This window comes from Megalops cyprinoides, chromosome 22 (assembly GCF_013368585.1).
Source record: "Megalops cyprinoides isolate fMegCyp1 chromosome 22, fMegCyp1.pri, whole genome shotgun sequence".
Classification (NCBI taxonomy): Eukaryota; Metazoa; Chordata; class Actinopteri; order Elopiformes; family Megalopidae; genus Megalops; species Megalops cyprinoides.
The window spans coordinates 20245556-20262557 of NC_050604.1; the positions used below are offsets into that span (position 1 = coordinate 20245556).

Here is a 17002-nt window from a genome sequence, read left to right on the forward strand (position 1 = left end):
TATGACAGCAACATACAATTTGTACAATACATCATTTTTTTAGCTTTTTATTGTTTAATACTGTTATTATTTTTGCTTACCCATGCTGTATTGCCTACTGTGTTCAAACGTGGGTTATAAATATGGTCATCCCTCACTGTTTCCTATAAGGACAGAGGTATGAATGGAGTTCCAGCACTCTCCCCTGGGAATGAACTGAATTTGAATGAAATGAATCCAGAACCCTCAAAAGATGGAAACCACCCTTGCGAGTTTGAGTTCCTTCTGCCTCCGGTTCTAGTGTCCACAGAACCTTCTGTCTGTTCAACCTTTCTGACAATGTCATCAGTAAAATGATATAGCTGCACAGGTCTAGCATGAGAATGAATCACGACGATCTTTCAGCTAGATGGGTGTCACTGGGCAACTGTTTCCTTCGTCAAAAACAACTGGGAGACTAAAGTGGTGAGAGGGAGCCCTTCAGAAGTCGCGGGAAGAACAGGATGCAGTGGTTTCCATAGACACAAGAGGGAAACATAGCATCCTGTCCAGCTACTTCAGTCAGGCAAATTAATAATGGTTATTGAATTTCCATCAGTGTATATTAATATATTAGTATATTGTGTATTACATGTCCCATTTAAATATTATATGTGTTTCAAACAGCACATGTAGCTTATTCATACATTTCCGACACAGACCTCACAGAACTGCAACCTGAGCTTTCATTGTTCGACACTGCTAAACAACTACCTTTGTTTATAATGTGCAAGGATAAACTTTATAGCATTATACAAGGTATTGGCTCTCTATTGTTTTTCTAATGACATTTAATATGCTCACAGTTTGTGCAAGTACGTTACCTCACTTCCCTTCACAAAATTGGCAGGGGACAAGAGCTCATTATGGTGATGTTAGAGAAATCTTAAATTATGTGACCCAAACCAGAAGATCCTTATATAAGCCTGCAAATAAGCCCATGCATGCCTGAAAGCCATTTCTGCTGTAATCACCGTGAGTGTTATGATAATAAGAAAATCCAAAAAGGAGAATAAATAAATCTACATTATGCATGTGATATGTGCGAGGAGAAAAACCTCCCATTTTGCCTGATTGCTTTGCATTCGGGTGCGTGACTCCCCGCGGTTTCATAAACACTGAGATTTAATAGGATTCACTGGAGTGCCAACTGTGGTGGAATTAGTCCGCACTGGCAGAAATGGGGCAAAAAAAAAAATATAAAATGCAAAATAAAGTGGCAATTAACTACTAATCAGGAGTAACAAAGCTTGGAAGCCTTTGCCGGGCAAAGTTTTATTGGAATCGTTAAATCTTCTGATTACAGCGCATAATGAGTTCGGTTAAGTGGACGGGGGGCTGGAAATGAAACACAGAGCTCGCTGTGGGCCCGGGAGGTTCTGCGGTCCAAAAAGCCCAATAAGAACCTGTGCAATTACTGCTGGGCGTGTTCACACAGAACAGTGCCCAGAAAACTCATGACAATGGAAAGAGGAAGGAACGATTTAGGGAACAGCGTGGAGCTGGGAGGTTGTGTAGGACGCACAAGGTAGGCAGGAAGGTATCGGACAACCAGGGCGGCAGCGTAGCATAGTGGTAAGCAGCAGGTTTCATAACTGAAAGATTCCCCACTGGGGCACCGCTGTTGTACCCTTGGGCAAGGTACTTAACCCAGAGTTGCCTCAGTAAATATCCAGCTGTATAAATGGATAAAATTGTAACCCATGTAAGACGCTCTGGATATGAGCGTCTGCTAAATGACAATAATGTAATAATGTAATGCCACACATCAGGCTAATTGCCAGCCCAGCCCTTGGCCGGACGTCGGAGATCTACGGGGCCTGAGAACGGAGCTTTCAAAACCCCCACATCTTGAGAGGACCACCTCTCAGATAAGGGTGGTATTAACCCAGTGTTTTGGATTCTGTGATCTAGTGACTGATGTATGGTAGTATACTTGGCTTCCCTTGTCTGGTCAGGTTGCAGAAGTTACCGTGTGGTAGGGCTTGAATGGTGTTATGCTCACACTCACTGGTCTGGAGTGTTGTTAGCCCGGTCTGACACTGCTGCTCATTCAGCTTGAATGGATACACTTATGTCCTATTGTGCTGGAAGTCGCTCTGGATAAGAACGTCTGCTAAATGAATTTAACGTAATGTAACGTGACCCCTGGTGAGCACTCACCCTCCCGTCTCAGGGGGAGACCCTTTAGACAGGTATCTGCAAGCCCGGGCGGGCCTCTGCACAATCAGCCTCCCTGCACGCGCTCTGACGGAGAGACCATCCGGCGCTGACACTGCCACCTCTCCCCAGCCTCTCTCCCTTTCAGCAGGCAGCCCCTGACAGCGGCCGGATCGGCTCCGTTTCAGCCCGGCTTCGGATTTGAATAACTGCATAATGGACTGGGGGAACGCCATGACATGACTAAGAATGAGGAGCGTATTCCCATTCAAATATCGCCAAGGGATAGAACTCCGCTGTTTTCTGGCCTCTGTCTACCCTTGTGAAAAAAGTGATGCGGCATGCATCAAAATATCAATTCCATTGAAGAATTACTATGTTCGGCTCAAAACAGCAAATACAACTCATACTGTATTGCATTGGCAATGAATGATATATTTCATAGCATATGCAGAGTTTCACATTTCATATTTCATATTTCAATTACATATATATCTATATATATATATATATATATATATATATATATATATACTACAATATGAATGTTCAGTACTGTGACACATGCCCTGTGATGTTAGTGGCAGCACACAGACAACACCACAACGCAGATCATGGTTTCAGGTTACAGAAAGAGCAAGACACTCAAACCAAAAAATAAATATATATATAGAGCTCCCTCTCACAGGGTTCATGAAATGAGAACAATAAACTAAAATAAAATGGTCCCCCGATGGAGGAAATTGCTGTTGCCCTTTCAGACTTTCTTTACTAATCCAAATCGGCTCGATAGCCGAGTCAATTTTTTGACAGAGGCACTGCTCTTACAAGTTGTCAGCAGTGCAAGCAAATTTAACAGGACTAAATACAACCGAAGAACACACCAAAAGCAAGCTCCCTGCTGGTTCTGCATCTCTGTATCTACTGACCACCGTTACTGACTCCAGTGCTGTAAATGCCATCTGCCCTGTTGCAGTTAGTACAAGTCACTGCAGCTGTATGGACTCCACTGTTAAACTTAAGTGATGGTATAGGCTAGCTACAGTATGCAGGGCTGCACATGAAAAAAACCCATCTCTCTGGCTGTCTTCATTAACAACACTGCGCTAATGACAGTGAGATAACTTGTGTGGGAGAGGATTGGGGACACACAGGCAAGGGGAGTGGACGTACCGGCATTCTGAAGGAAGGGGGAGTCCTTTTCAGCGCTCACGTTGTGTTTTATGACCACTCGAATTTCACAGGCGCCCATCTTCCTTATCTTTTTTGGAACACAACCATTCCTTTTTCAATTAGGCAAAATGCACGTTGGCTATAAACATCTTTTATGGTGGGTAGCTGACTGTTGTGTGATCTACTGTAGGAGGTAGAACTTCCTCTAAATATAACCACTGGGTAAAAAGGGGAAAGAATAACCTGCCAAGCCTACAATTCTAATAGCGGAGAAACGCATTCAGTCCCTCTAAGGCTTCCAATGATTTAAACACGGTACTGACAAGCAGAAAAATCTTCCTCAGTGTCTGCGAAAAAAATCCTTTTCTAGACCTATTCTGACGTCCAAGCAGGAATGCTGTCGTTTGTCACTGGGATTTGAGCTCATGTTTATTTTCCCCCTTTGACTTTTGTCTGATACTCAGGGGTGACCTAGAATCGATTAAATATTGTAATCCTCAGCATCCTCCTAAGATCCTACTGTAATCCTCAAATCCGCAACTTGGTGCCACGACTTCCTTAGAAACATGAACTCCGGAACTAGAAAACAACCTTCTCGGCCTATTTTAACTAATGAATGGTTACATGTTTGCCAACCACCCTCTTTTATGACACTGAAGTCCCAAAGGCTAGTTTTAACAGGAAACTTTTTTCGGCTGCTAATGTTACGACTTAACTTTCTGCACGATAGAAAGAGAGGTCACAGGTACACTCAGAAAAAAACCTTATGAAGACTATAAGGCGTGTGTGTGTGTGTGTGTGTGCGCGCGTGCGTACAGTTTCCTACAGCACCTTGTCATCCCAGTCAGGGAATCAGCAAAATGCCATTTTCTTTTTTTTTTTTGTTGCAACACAAGTGAAATCCGCTAACGAGAGTCCGTTAAAGGCATGACAGCTATGTGCCCAACCTCCCCCCACCAGCTTGTTAAATCCCCCAGCTTTTCCCTGAGCCGGGGACATGAGCCACACACAGACATCACCAGGAGTCCTGTCTTCACCTCGCTGGATGCCTACAGAGTGTCCTCACTGCAATTAGCTGCCTTCTGGGCCGAGAAACCCAAAACAAACATGGAGGACCTAAAAGCAGGCCCTGCTCCTCCAAGTGTTGCCGCTGTCGCCCCTTTTGTTTGGCAGACTTGTTAACACCTCGGCTGAGGGGTGGTTGGGGGGGGGGGGTTGCGGAGAGACGGAACAGCCTGCTCACTGACAGTCCTCTACAAATGGGCTGGCTCTTGTCGACACTTCTAATTTCTCAAGCCCCGTAGCGGGAGGGACACCTAAACAGCAACTTGAGATTTGAAAAGGGCCCTTCACGAGACGGATTCCTGGAGCGCCCTGCAGAAAATCCGGCAGCTTCCGATCCCTCGCGGGATAATCGCCTTACTCGCAGAGCGGTTTTCCCCCCTTTCCAGAGCTCGGGTTCAAGAGGAACACAACGGAGAGCTGATGCCCGAGAGGCTTGAAATAACAAAAACAATGTGAAGGGGCAAAACTGCACCCCTCTGCCCCTGTGAAGTCACTGACTCTCACTGGTGAGAAATGACCGTTCTTTTCCCTTTCTGGAACTCTGATATTTAACAGTCTAAGACACCTCATCCCTTGGTGACAAGCGAGGCATTTCTTCACCCTCAGCTTGGAAATATAATTTCCCTCCTCACCCCTTACAGCTGTTGGGTTTACCACTGAATCTAGTGCAGGGGGCAGCAGTGTAGCATAGCAACTTATAACCAAAAAGTTGGTTCGAATCCCTGCTGTGGCACTGCTGCTGTACCTTTGGGCAAGGTGCTTAACCAACAACTGCCTCGGTAAATATCCAGCTGTATTAACGGATAACATTGTAACATGGGTAACATTGTAAAGACCAATGTAAGCTGCTCTGGATAAGAGCGTCTGCTAAATGTCAATACTGTAATGTAATGTAGTGCATAGGCATAAACCCACACATTCAGGCATCAAGACAACAGACCTCTGCTATATGAGCTCCAAAAGTGGCTACATGCAGTTGTCTTCTTGATATGCTCTAGTATCTTTTCTCATTCCCAGTATTCTCATGTTACTTCCGTTTCATTAGGTTACATAATCATGCTTCGAAATAAGCAACTATTCTGGGAGTTAATTTCTTATTTCTTTATAAAATGGTTCCCTTCATCTGTGGGGAATACACTGATTAAAAATGGGGCACTTCAGAGTCGTGTTTTCAATGCTGTCCTAACTTACAGTCCGCCTATAGTGAACAGACTATACCCCCGATCAACACTACGATGCCATCTTGCGGGTACACGCTGATTTTATTTTCCAAACGCTTCTGATGGCATGTTCATAGATCATGCTAATGACTCTCACAATGCCAAAAACATGCAGGGTACTCAGAGCACATTAAAAGAAAAACAAGTTCTGCAATGAGGACGAATATTAGGGAACATTTTCCAAACGGTGCTAAAAATCTGAACATAAATCATGGCATAAAAATGTACACAAGTGTACAAGTGCGATTTATTACTCCGCAACTAATAAGAATGGTAAACAGCAAACACAATAGCAGAAACATAGGGCATCAGCCATAAGTACTGCACAGGGTCCCAGCCCCACACAAAGAGGCATGTACCAAACATAGCATCATATCCCACACCCAGAGCCATGTCCCAAATACAACACCATGTCCCAAACACAGAGCCATGTCCCAAATACAGCACCGTATCCCAAACACAGAGCCATGTCCCAAACCCAGTGTGTCAGCCACAGGTACAGCATTGGCTCCCAGTCCCAACTGCAGTGCCATAACCCAAACACAGCCCCACGTCCCATACAAATACCCATATCCCACACACATCTTAGGCACCTAGTCCCCCACACAAGGCCCTACATCCCACAGATTCTCCATCACAGGTGACAGCGCTGAGCCATGAGACCATCCATCTGTCTGGCACTCTCAGTCCATCCCACATCCCTGGCAGGGCGTGAATGCCTTTCAAAGAACGCCGAAAAGTTTGGGCTTCAGCCATGACCCTACAAGCACGCTCTGAGAGGGGCCTCAGGGACACCTCTCGAGCCGCACGGCCGCAGCCTGCACCTCCACGCCGCACACGGCTCGCGGGCCTTCATTTCCCTCTCAGGGCGGGTGAAGTATTTCTGAAGATGGAGGCGAGGACGAGGGCTTCTCCTCGGAAATGAGGCAATCTCAAGAGGGGGGGGGGGGGGGGAGTAGAGTGCTTTTACCTTCGGTGGGGTTGACGGCCGCTGGCAGGCTCTCCCAGTCGAGCGTCCAGGACGGGCAGGGGTGAGGGGAGAAAACCGCCTCGATGCCACTCTCCTGGGACACACAGACACAGCCCGTTACCATAGAAACCTCCCAGGGCTTCCTGGCTCTCAAAACAAACACAAATAATGAAGCGCTTTATTTTCTGAGCGCCCCTCGAGGGGGTCAGCGCGGAGTTTATGATTGGTGGAACAGAGCAGACGGTGCAGTATTGCAGTAAAAGTAATAAGACTAATGCTACTAATATAGATCACTGTCAGGCTCGGCTGTAGCTGCATATTAGTATGATGTATGCACCTTGACTGTGCGGATAATTGCTTGGCCCTATACAAATTCTAAGAAAAAGACTTTGTCCTTATTTTGCACTGTTAACTGCTCTTATGACTGCTACCAGCTGTTCTCTACCTGTGATCTTTTCTCGTTTGCTACTGTATACTGACTGTGGCATACCATGATAGCCGCGTAAGTCGCTCTAGATAAGAGCATCTTCTAAATAAATAAATAGTTAATAAATAGACGGGCATCTATAAATCTCTGCAGTCACTGGCTTTGAAAAGAACACATCAGCACCACAGCCTGTCCCAGTTCAGAATCTAGCAGATATACTCTGGGGGGGAAAGACACGCTTTAAACAAATCAAAGAAGCTCAGGGTCTTAGAAAATCCATCCATCACTGACTGATGCAAGGCAATGCCCTCTTTCTCTCTCCGAAAATGGGGCTCCTGGCCTGCAAAGTTACTGCGTGTAGCGGGAAAACTCAGAATCCAGGCCTTGAGCAACCCCTGGCCGCCATGCCTTTATAAAAGATTACGACCCAAACAGCCAGGCACATCCCACGAGCCATTTGTTTTTATTGTTAGTAAGGTATTGCCGTGACCTTTTCAGCGGTATATGGCTTTGGTATTCGGTGTACATTTCACAGACTGGGACTCAGACGCTATCAAACCTCCCTGCCTGGTGAGCGCACTGTGTGTGTGCGTGTGTGTGTGTGCGTGTGCGTGTGTGCGCGTGTGTCTCCAGAGACCGACCTTGGCGATTTGCGACTGGCAGATGCCACCACAGAAGACTCTGATACCTTCAGTCCGCTTCTATAAAGAGTAAAGCAGCCTGTCCGCGCGAGTGATAACATCCTATCAGCGCCGCTCGCCGCGGCGCGCAGGGGAGGTATTGCTCGAACGCTGGCCGTTGACGCGGGACGTGGCCGACCGCAAATCACCGCTCTGCTTAGCGGCAGAGAGGGATGGCGTGTCAGCCTCTCTGGCTCAGACGGAGGGCCCATTTGCTCCGCAGAAGGCGGCAGCCGGAACAGCTGCGACTCGGGCCCAACACGGGAGACGTGCAAACTCATAATCCCTTTCCAGAGATGGAGGGAGGGGGTGGAATGGGGGGACAGGAAAAAAAAATCGCATTTAAGAAGCCCGGCGTGCGTGCCCCGTTCACAAAGGTCTAAATGGGGACTCACGTCACGGCTGTCTCTGCGGCCAGTGGGAAATCCCAGATTTATATGTGCTGGGCGCGAGCGCCGGTTCAAGGCGTCCAAGGGCCGCGCTGCAACACCAGCTGCGGCCGTTTATCCGCTACCCCACATTAATTAGCATTAAAGAATTACCGGCACTTCCTGAGGGCCGAGTCATTACGAAATATCAAGAACAGATGGATCGCGAGTATACAGTTATCACCGTATGGCTTGCACTCCTTTTCAGTCTTCCATTAATACACTCACCGTAGGCTATCATTTCGTGATATTATCTGAATGTCCGTTTCTATGTGTAAGCTGCCTAATGGATTGCTTCTTTCATGGTGCCAGGCATTCTGTTGGTAATTGGCAGATAATTAATTAGTCATTTTAACAAGCTCAGACAAATGACTTCTATCGGTGCTTTTTCTGTGGAGTGGTGACAACACTTGAGCCTTTACACGCTCGGTGATGCATTTCCTGTGTTTGTGCCTCTTGAGTTCAGCGCATCCATTATTCTCCTTTCACGACATTCAAGACAGAACAGTCAGTTTGGTAAATATGGGCTTCCTGTGAGGAGAGGCGAGCAACTTTTCCCCCTCAAAGGAACACGGCGCGGAGAGCTTCATCATCTGAGAGCGAGCGGAAAATTATAGGGACTGTGGCCAATTTTACAGCCAATTGAAATGCATAAATCCTTTATCGTTGCAGCACAGGGATAGAAAAGAGGGGAGCCGTAAAGGGACAAGAACAACATCTTAACAGTGTTCAAAAGACAGCCGTGCCCGGTGCTTAAGAGTGTGTGAATCTCGAGCTGACAGGTTTACTGGAGCAATGAATGCGTTCCGGCAGCTAACCGCCTCGGAACGGCTTGCATGATCTCGCTCGGAAACGCAACTGAAACAAAGCGGGAATATTCAATTACTTTCAGCTTGGTCATGGTGGGCCTGGGGCCCCCAACGAAGGACACCTGCGTCTTCCCCGCACCCTCCTCTTCTTCCGAATCGCCGGGCGACGGCGGCGGCGCCACCTCCTGGGGGCCCGGCTCTGGGGCCTGGGGAGTGAAGAGAGCTATCCCACAATCCTCTGCTGCCCGGCGCACCCCGGGCACTTCCTGGACGCGGAGGTACCAGCGGCACAGAAGGGGCAGCTGAGTTAGCCCGCTCGCAGCACGCTGTTGAAAAGACCTCTGCAGGGCCAAAGGAGCAACAAAAAGACACACCATTACAGTGACAGTTAAGCAAAGCATAACATCTAATTAACCACCAACATACGTTCCGGTAGGCTGCCTCGTACGCATTGTACCCTCATAGTCTGCACTGAGAGAGGAGGGGGCTGCGCTGAATCACCCCCCCCCCCCCCCCCCCCCATTTAACCTAAATCCTCAGACACAAGCGGGGGAGACATGCTAGACTGACTACGAACCTGTGCACTACTGACCCCAAAAGGACTCATTGCGAGGCCTTGTTTTCCACCCATAGCTCCAGGCCATGTGCAAGGTCTCATTGTCCCCTGATGTAGGGCTACAGCCGGACAAACGTGACTGGCATGGCAGTTTGTGCAATAGCTGGGGGAAAAAAGGCCTAGTATCAAGATAAGGAGCAAGACGGAGCTGTGTCACTGTTGTACAACATACGTCGAGCGCGCTCATTAAAATCACAATCAGACAGGCCTGCAAGAGGACAGCATCTGCCCCCAGGCACGCTGCACCATTCAATCCATTCACTACACTCTGAACACCAGAACAACAAAAAAAACTAACTTCAGTTCTGTATGGGTACTGCTCTAGGCCTGTAATTCGACTGAAACTATTAATTAAACACCACTGATTCATTTAGAGGTGCATCTCGGTATGTGCTGCAGCAATAATCACTTCACGCACGGTGTGCAGAAAGCCACACCTTTAAACAGCAGGACCACCAGAGAGGAGGCAGTCTGTGCCAGCACCCTGACAGTCTGAGAATCAAAGGGCACGATATGCCTGGGCTGATCTCAAAACATCCTTAGCTGTAACTGACAAGGCATTTATCACAGTGATTCAGCCATAATCTGGAAGAGCTTTACTGCAGAAGACAGGAGGTCTCCATGAAAACAGAAACAAACAACGGCGGGGGCTGTGATGACATCACACAACGGCAAAGGTCATGGGTTGAACAAGATATCTCACTCAGTTCTTTACCTTTTACTTGGTTTACACATTTCTTAATACGTGAAATTAATACTAAGAATTCCTAACAATCTTTTACCTATAACCAAGTAAAAATGGCAGAAATGTCAAAGGAAGGACAAATACAAGAGCAAATACAAGTTAAACTACCACATTGAATGGATTCGCACACAGGGCAACACAAAGGCTACAGGTGGAGGTTTGAGTCCCACAGGACTATGGCGAACGCAGTCAGACTGAAACACCTGCCTCACCCTGTCCTTTTTCTGTACTCTTTCACATGAATGCCATGTAAGAGTATACCAGCCCTTCTGCCTCTTTATCCTGAGTGCCTTATACACTGAGTCTCTGTATTTGTTGGGATCATAGTCCTTCACTCTGCCAAAAGCTTCCAAAGTAATAGTAAGTCGACAGGGCAAAAAGACACACGCGCAGAGTCCTGTGCTATCATTCAGCTAAAGAGCTGGCACCTGCCTCCACTGTTTTGTCACTGAAGGGCATCAGACAACCAGCCAAAGGAATCCAGAACAGGCACATTTAGCACCTACGCCTTCGGTCAATTTAGGAGATTATGTGGGAGCGTCAGGCACCCTTTCCCTCCAAATGCAAATGCATGTGTAATGGACAATCATGTATAACAACCTTCTAAGGACACGGTTTTCAATATCCTGCCAAATAATTATTTTTGCAAACAGTTATTGCAATTTTCAGAACTCTGTATAAATTGCTTTTTCGACACAAGTCACAATCCATTTAAATATACAACTCCTGGAAATGTGATTTGCAAAATAAATAAATAAAGGTCAGATTTACAGCAAGCGCAACAAGGTTCAATTTTTTAGGCAATATAAAAAATGTCATGGTAGCGCACACTGTTTAAGTAAACAAGGTGATACATTTGACTGTTTCACGGGCTATTAAAGGAGTTTGTGCATGAGCTCCCACATCATTGAAATTATACTGTGTTTACTACATCCTGGAGAAGGAAACTAACAGACATCTGTAAAATCCAGCCCTAGACAAAGCCCTTACCAGACAGCTGTGCACACAGGGCAGCAGAACCACATCTGTGAGAGTGAAGTATAACCCCTCTGCAAACACATGCTCTAGCGGAGGCAGCTCCGTGGTCTTCACTTTCCTGATATCAGAGGGCCCCCTGGTGGCTGGAGACTGAACTTCACCCACAGACAGCTTGGCCAGGGCAGCTTTGAGCTCTAACCCATCAGAGACCTGAGGGGGTGGGTTCTCAGTTGCCGAGGGCTCGTGGGTGCTTGCGCTACTCTCCTGCTGAAGCTGCAGCTTCTGCCGGCGGATCTTGTCATCGTTGTGCACCTTGACGGGTTCCCCCAGCTTCCTCTCCAGGTGAAGGATGGCAGTGGGCACCTTAGCGTCCCCGTCAGCGGTCTGCCATAGAAACTCTTCCACTGCTGCAGGTATACTGAGCTCACACAGCCTGGTCCACTGGCTAACCTACAGGGGAGGCAGGGAAACAGCCTGACGTTAGCTCCTGCAAACAGAATAAGCTCCTACTGCAGCTGTACAGGTCCTTCATAACTACTTAACAGCTGTTATGAACAGAAGTGTCAGAGGAAACAAAAAAAAAAAAACAAGGAAATATCTATGTGATGAAGAAATGTGCAGCCTGTTGAGGAATTCCTTCAAAAAAAATCTCAAGGATGCTTAATACTTAACACATATATCATTGACATGTACAGTTTGCTTTCTAAATTTGTTTCTTTCTTAACACCTTAACTTGTTTTTGGAACTCATGGTGCTCTGTAGTGAGCATTCACAATCATAGGCTCTTCTAAGGACCAGGGCTGGATCACTAATTCCTGTATTAATTCAATGGATTGGTGGTGCACAGAGACAATAAGATGGACCATCTTGGCAGTTGCAGGATTAGTGCATCCTGATAAGCTCAGTTTGCCCCCCTGACCTCAGCGCAGGCCTTCAGGCAGGTCTTCTTGAACCCAAGCAGGGCAGACACGTCCCTCCGCCCAGGATCTTCCTTGCAGGTTCTGTTGATGATGTGCCTCAGCACCACCGCCAGGCCGGCCTGGCAGTACCGTCCACCGCTTCCCAGCACAGCAGGCAGGCGGCAGCCTCCCACCAGCACAGGCACATCCTGCGGCTGGATTTCTGTGGCTCCCAGTGCCTCCGGCACAAGGCCCCTCCAGGGCTGCCCACCGCCTGCCCGAGCAGAAACCAGAAACACGCGGAAGGCCTTGCAGTCACAGTAAGACAGAAGAAACAAAACTATGGATGTGTGGAGAGGAAGGCTGCGCTCTTCCTTTTGAGGGGTCACTTCCAGGTACAGACTCTCTTGTTCCTGCACTGCTGGCTTCATCATCTCAGTTCGCTGTCTGTTTCAGAGGATAAACAAAACATTTACGATATGTTATATACCATATACCACTACTCAAATAGCACACAGCATAGGATTTCTCAATCGTGTATACAACGTTTCAGTATAATACTGGCCCAACAATCTATCATAGCAGTAAATAAAAAGCTGTCTAACCCCACCGGCTACGTGAATAAATTGTTCATCTAATACTTAGTTGATACTTGCTGCAGTTGTGCTTAGCATTGATTGTAAATCCGAACAGTTCACATAAATGACAGTCTTCTCAAATTTAACGTGTCTGCTAGCCATCAAGCAGTTCTGACCTAAAATTATATGGTAGTAAGCTAGCCAATCGTTTTATACACACGGTTAGCCTACTACCAAGCCAACTGGCAATACAACCAATGAATGACATAATTCTGGTTTGATGTCACTCTGATGTATAGAATTTTACAATAAATTGTCTCTATAGGTTTCGATTTAATCTGCATGTTTACATTAACGAACTGTCGTTCACTTCAGTGTTGATAGATCTAACTACCTACCCCGCAGCAGAGTTCTTTTCAGACATTCACGTTGTTACTGAACGACTTCTGTGTGCAACCTTTAATGTTGCTCGACTTTCTCACGGAAACATTCACGGCACATCCGCACCACTTTCGATTAAATTGTTATTGGCACCAAATTGAGTAATGGGTCAGGCAGATATATGACGTGAAAGTACTTATGAAAATTCATTCGTGATGTATTATTCAGGTTGTCCTCCCTGTACCCACAGATATTTGATCTTAAGGACGGTTCAACATCTGTTTCCTCAGAATCGTTTAAGGGTGGGACTGCCGCTTTTCCATCACTCCAGAGAGCCGCAGTGTAGCCTGTCTGTTTGCTATCGACTGTAAATATTTGTAAATAAGTTAGCTGACTAGCTAATTAGCCATGTAACTAACTAGTGAGCTAGATATAACATAAACGGTTGCCATTGTGTTTTTGTTCATTGTCGTGTCGCGTTTGAGGATCGACGGTAAGGAGCGCTGACAGCCCGATAGCTAAGATAACCGGCACTACTTTATACATAGAAAACGTCAGCTGTTAACCGGGTGGCTAACCAAATGACTGGACTACATATTTAATAAGCAACCTGCAAATCCGGAAAATTAGAGAGTGGGTAAATAATAAAACAGCCTCTGTCTCAGTGTTTGGTCCTAGCCGGTGTCGCAACACCGGCTATCATTAAGCCGGGAAAAATCAGCCCAAGTGTTAATAGTTTTTTCACTGCTATTAATAATGATTCAGTGAGCTACCTGGGTAACTAGCTTGTCGTTATGAGACCCTATTTCTGACAATGTGAATCTTTATTTTTGGTTTGGGACAAAAATGTAAACAAAGCTCTCGGCTTTGTTATGTATGTGCTGTGTCTTATCTTGTAGAAATAATGGCTGCAACAGTAACCCTGGAACTGGACCCGATCTTTCTGAAAGGTCTGGGATACCTGCATTCCAAAAGCAAAGATTCGGCCGAAAAACTGAAAGCTCTGCTGGACGAGTCATTGGCAAGAGGGAGTGACCCGGTCTACCGGCCCTCACACAAGGTCATTTTGCTGTGCTTCCTTTCCTTTGTTCCGTCATCTCATCGGCACACCTTGTGCATATTTGGCAGACCATTTCCTTTTCCTTTCATCTGTTTTCCTCCAACAGGAAACGGAAGTTGCCAAGGTGTCTGTCACAAAAGTGAGCTTGAGCAAGCAGGACCCAAAATCTGCCTCTATTTCTTCCTCATCGGGCAGCAGTACTAGCAAGTCCAGCAGCTTTGAGAAGAGCAAGAAAGAGAGTGAAAAAAGGCCTTCAGAAAAGGTGACTATGTTCGGACTGTGGTACAAATACAGCAAACGGTCCACCTCACCTGTTCTTGTAGCCAGTAATTGACTAAATGCAAATGAAGTCTGCTTTGTGGAGGAGGTGTCTGTGCTTGTGCTGCCTTTGAAACATTGCACAGAGGCTGCATGGTTTGCAGTTTAGTGGTTTTGTTCAAGTACGTATTTCCAGTTCTGTGGTTCCCTTTCTCTGTCACCCAGGTTAAAGTAGATCCCGGCGATGGAGTGGACCCACCAAAGAAGCCTCGTCTGGAGAAGCAGGAGAGTCGATCCTCTCCAGTCACGGTTCAGACCAGCAAGGACCTCGGGCTGCCTTACCTGGCCAGCTTCGATGAGACTAGCGCGGACGACTTTGCCATGGAGATGGGTCTGGCCTGTGTGATGTGCCGGTGCGTCTGGCAGGCAGTGACAGTGCCAAGCCATTGGCAGACTGTTCTGCATGAGCTGAACATTCTTTGTTCAGTGAAAAAGGCAAAGGCTTACTAAGACGTTGCCCCACATGATTAAAACTGTGTTTGCACTTTCAGATATTTTTTTTTTAATCTCTCTTCTCTCTCCCTCTTTATTTCCTCTCACATGTTCTCACTTCAGGCAGATGACCGTCACCTCAGGGAACCAGCTGGTGGAGTGTCAGGAGTGTCACAACCTGTACCACCAGGACTGTCACAAGCCACAGGTGACAGACAAGGAGGTCAATGACCCGCGGCTGGTGTGGTACTGCGCCCGCTGCACCAGGCAAATGAAGCGCATGGTAAGGGCATCTCGGTCCTTAATCAACCAATCAGGTTTCTGTCAGCCCGTCATTTTAGTCCTTTAAAAACAGTATTGATGTAGATTCAGTCTGACGCCACATGATTGAGAATCAAGTTAAAATGTGCATGGGGTATTCTAAAGGTAACGCACAGCACACGAAATTTGGAATTATGTCACAGTACACCCTTATATAATTTCATAATGTTAACGATGGGGCATGGTAAGGAATCTCAGTCTTTCACTGACCAGTCAGGTATCAGTCAGAGCCCATCATCTGGGTCCTTTAAAAAATTCAGTAGCAAATCAAAATGCTCACAAAATATCCTGAAGGTAGCATTATGTCAGGGTGCACGCTTTTTATAATGTCAGTGTGGAGATAATGGCCATCTTGCCTCCTGTCGTGTTGCTGTTGTTGTCGATCAGGCGCAGAAGACGCAGAAGCCTGCGCAGAAAGCAGCCCCTGCAGCGGTGTCTGCGGTGCCTGTGGTGAAGGACACGCTGGTGAAAAAGCCGGAGGTCAAGCCCAAGCCAGACACGGCCAGCACCTTCCAGGCCTTCAAGAGGGCAGAGGTCAAGGTAAGCATTCACTGTCCTCCTCATGCCAGCAGAGCTGCTGCCCTGCACGGGAGCATTCCCTGCTGATTGCTAAAGCATGATTTAGCTTTCAGAGTTAGAGATTAAGATGTATTTAGTATTTGCTAGATGAATATAGGTAGTGTAGCATAGTGGTAAGGAGCAAGGCTTGTAACCAAACGGTCGCTGGTTCAGTTACCTGCTGGGGCACTGCTGCTGTACCCTTGGGTAAGGTACCTAACCCAGAATCGCTTCAGTAAATATCCAGCTGTGTAAATGGATAACATGTAAAAAACTGTAAATTATACAAGTCGTTAAATGACAATAATGTAATGTAATGAGTATCTGTTACCTGTAGTCATAGTGTAATCTATAATGCACAGGAGAAAATGTTTGATAGGTGAAGTAAATAACACACTGACGAGATAATTTGTCTGATACAGTCGTCCGCGACAGTGGCGTCGAGCCCCTCCGGCGGCGGCAGCAACAGCAGCTCGAGCGGGCTGACGGGGTGGGCCGCCTTCGGTGCGAAGACCGCCACCGCCAGCGCCAAACTGGGCTCCTCCACACCGGGCAGCGGGGGAAAAAGCGGCACGCCCGCTTCCGGGGTGAAGCCACCGGGACTGACGGCGCTGGCCGGCGCCAAGCCGGGGCTGGGCGCCAAGATGGCGGGGGTTGGCGGCAATGGCAACACCAGCTCCACCCCACCTCTGCTGAAGCCCCCGCCGCCCCTGACTTTAGGGAAACCCGGGGTGATCCGCTCCAACAGCAATGAAGGTGTTAGCAAGGCGGGCGTGGCCAGCTCCAGCAGCAGCAGCAGCAGCACCTCGGCCGGCAGTGGTCAGTCAGGAGGCAGTGGTGGGAATGGCGGGTCTGGAGGGAGCGGGAATGGAGGCGGCAGCAGCAACAACGGAGCTAAAGGCAGCGCAGACGCCCTGGCTGGAGGCAAGGGCCACACCTCCCAGGAGTCTCAGCTCAATGCCATGAAGCGCCTACAGCTGGTCAAAAAGAAAGCGGCGCAGAAGAAGCTAAAGAAATAAGCACAGGGCCTGGGGTGGGGTGGGGTGGGGGTCTTACTGTGGCGATACTGTGATGGGACGTGGTTAGGAAAAAAGAAAACTAATAAAATACTTGAATTCCTCAGAATAAATGCTGCTGGAGTCTGTTTGAAAATCTTTGTTGGTGAC

At 47.3% G+C, this 17002-nt stretch overlaps 2 protein-coding genes across 2 annotated transcripts in view; one reads left to right on the forward strand and one right to left on the reverse strand.

Moving 5' to 3' along the window:
- Positions 1–13217, reverse strand: part of gstcd (glutathione S-transferase, C-terminal domain containing) — a 37900-nt gene extending 24683 nt beyond the window's left edge. The window contains exons 1-5 of the mRNA XM_036516890.1: positions 13165–13217; positions 12209–12635; positions 11302–11739; positions 9028–9291; positions 6607–6700 (exon numbers count right to left, since the gene is read on the reverse strand). Coding sequence (XP_036372783.1) covers positions 6607–6700; positions 9028–9291; positions 11302–11739; positions 12209–12635; positions 13165–13190 — 1249 coding nt within the window. The 5' untranslated portion in view covers positions 13191–13217. The remainder of the gene's footprint in view (positions 1–6606; positions 6701–9027; positions 9292–11301; positions 11740–12208; positions 12636–13164) is intronic.
- Positions 13218–13480: 263 nt separating this feature from the next.
- ints12 (integrator complex subunit 12) lies at positions 13481–16857 on the forward strand. Its single transcript, XM_036517250.1, has 7 exons — positions 13481–13640; positions 14047–14207; positions 14314–14469; positions 14691–14878; positions 15081–15240; positions 15666–15818; positions 16259–16857. Exons 2-7 carry the CDS (start codon positions 14052–14054, stop codon positions 16853–16855), a joined length of 1410 nt encoding a protein of 469 aa, XP_036373143.1. The 5' UTR covers positions 13481–13640; positions 14047–14051; the 3' UTR covers positions 16856–16857.
- The last annotated feature ends 145 nt before the right edge of the window (positions 16858–17002 follow it).

Bases quoted from the DNA above. Each gene is read 5' to 3' on its own strand.
- ints12 (XM_036517250.1), top strand. From the start codon at position 14,052: ATGGCTGCAACAGTAACCCTGGAACTGGACCCGATCTTTCTGAAAGGT. The intron at 14,470-14,690 runs GTGACTATGTTC...TCTGTCACCCAG, and splicing joins AAAAAAGGCCTTCAGAAAAG to GTTAAAGTAGATCCCGGCGA. The intron at 15,241-15,665 runs GTAAGGGCATCT...GTTGTCGATCAG, and splicing joins CCAGGCAAATGAAGCGCATG to GCGCAGAAGACGCAGAAGCC.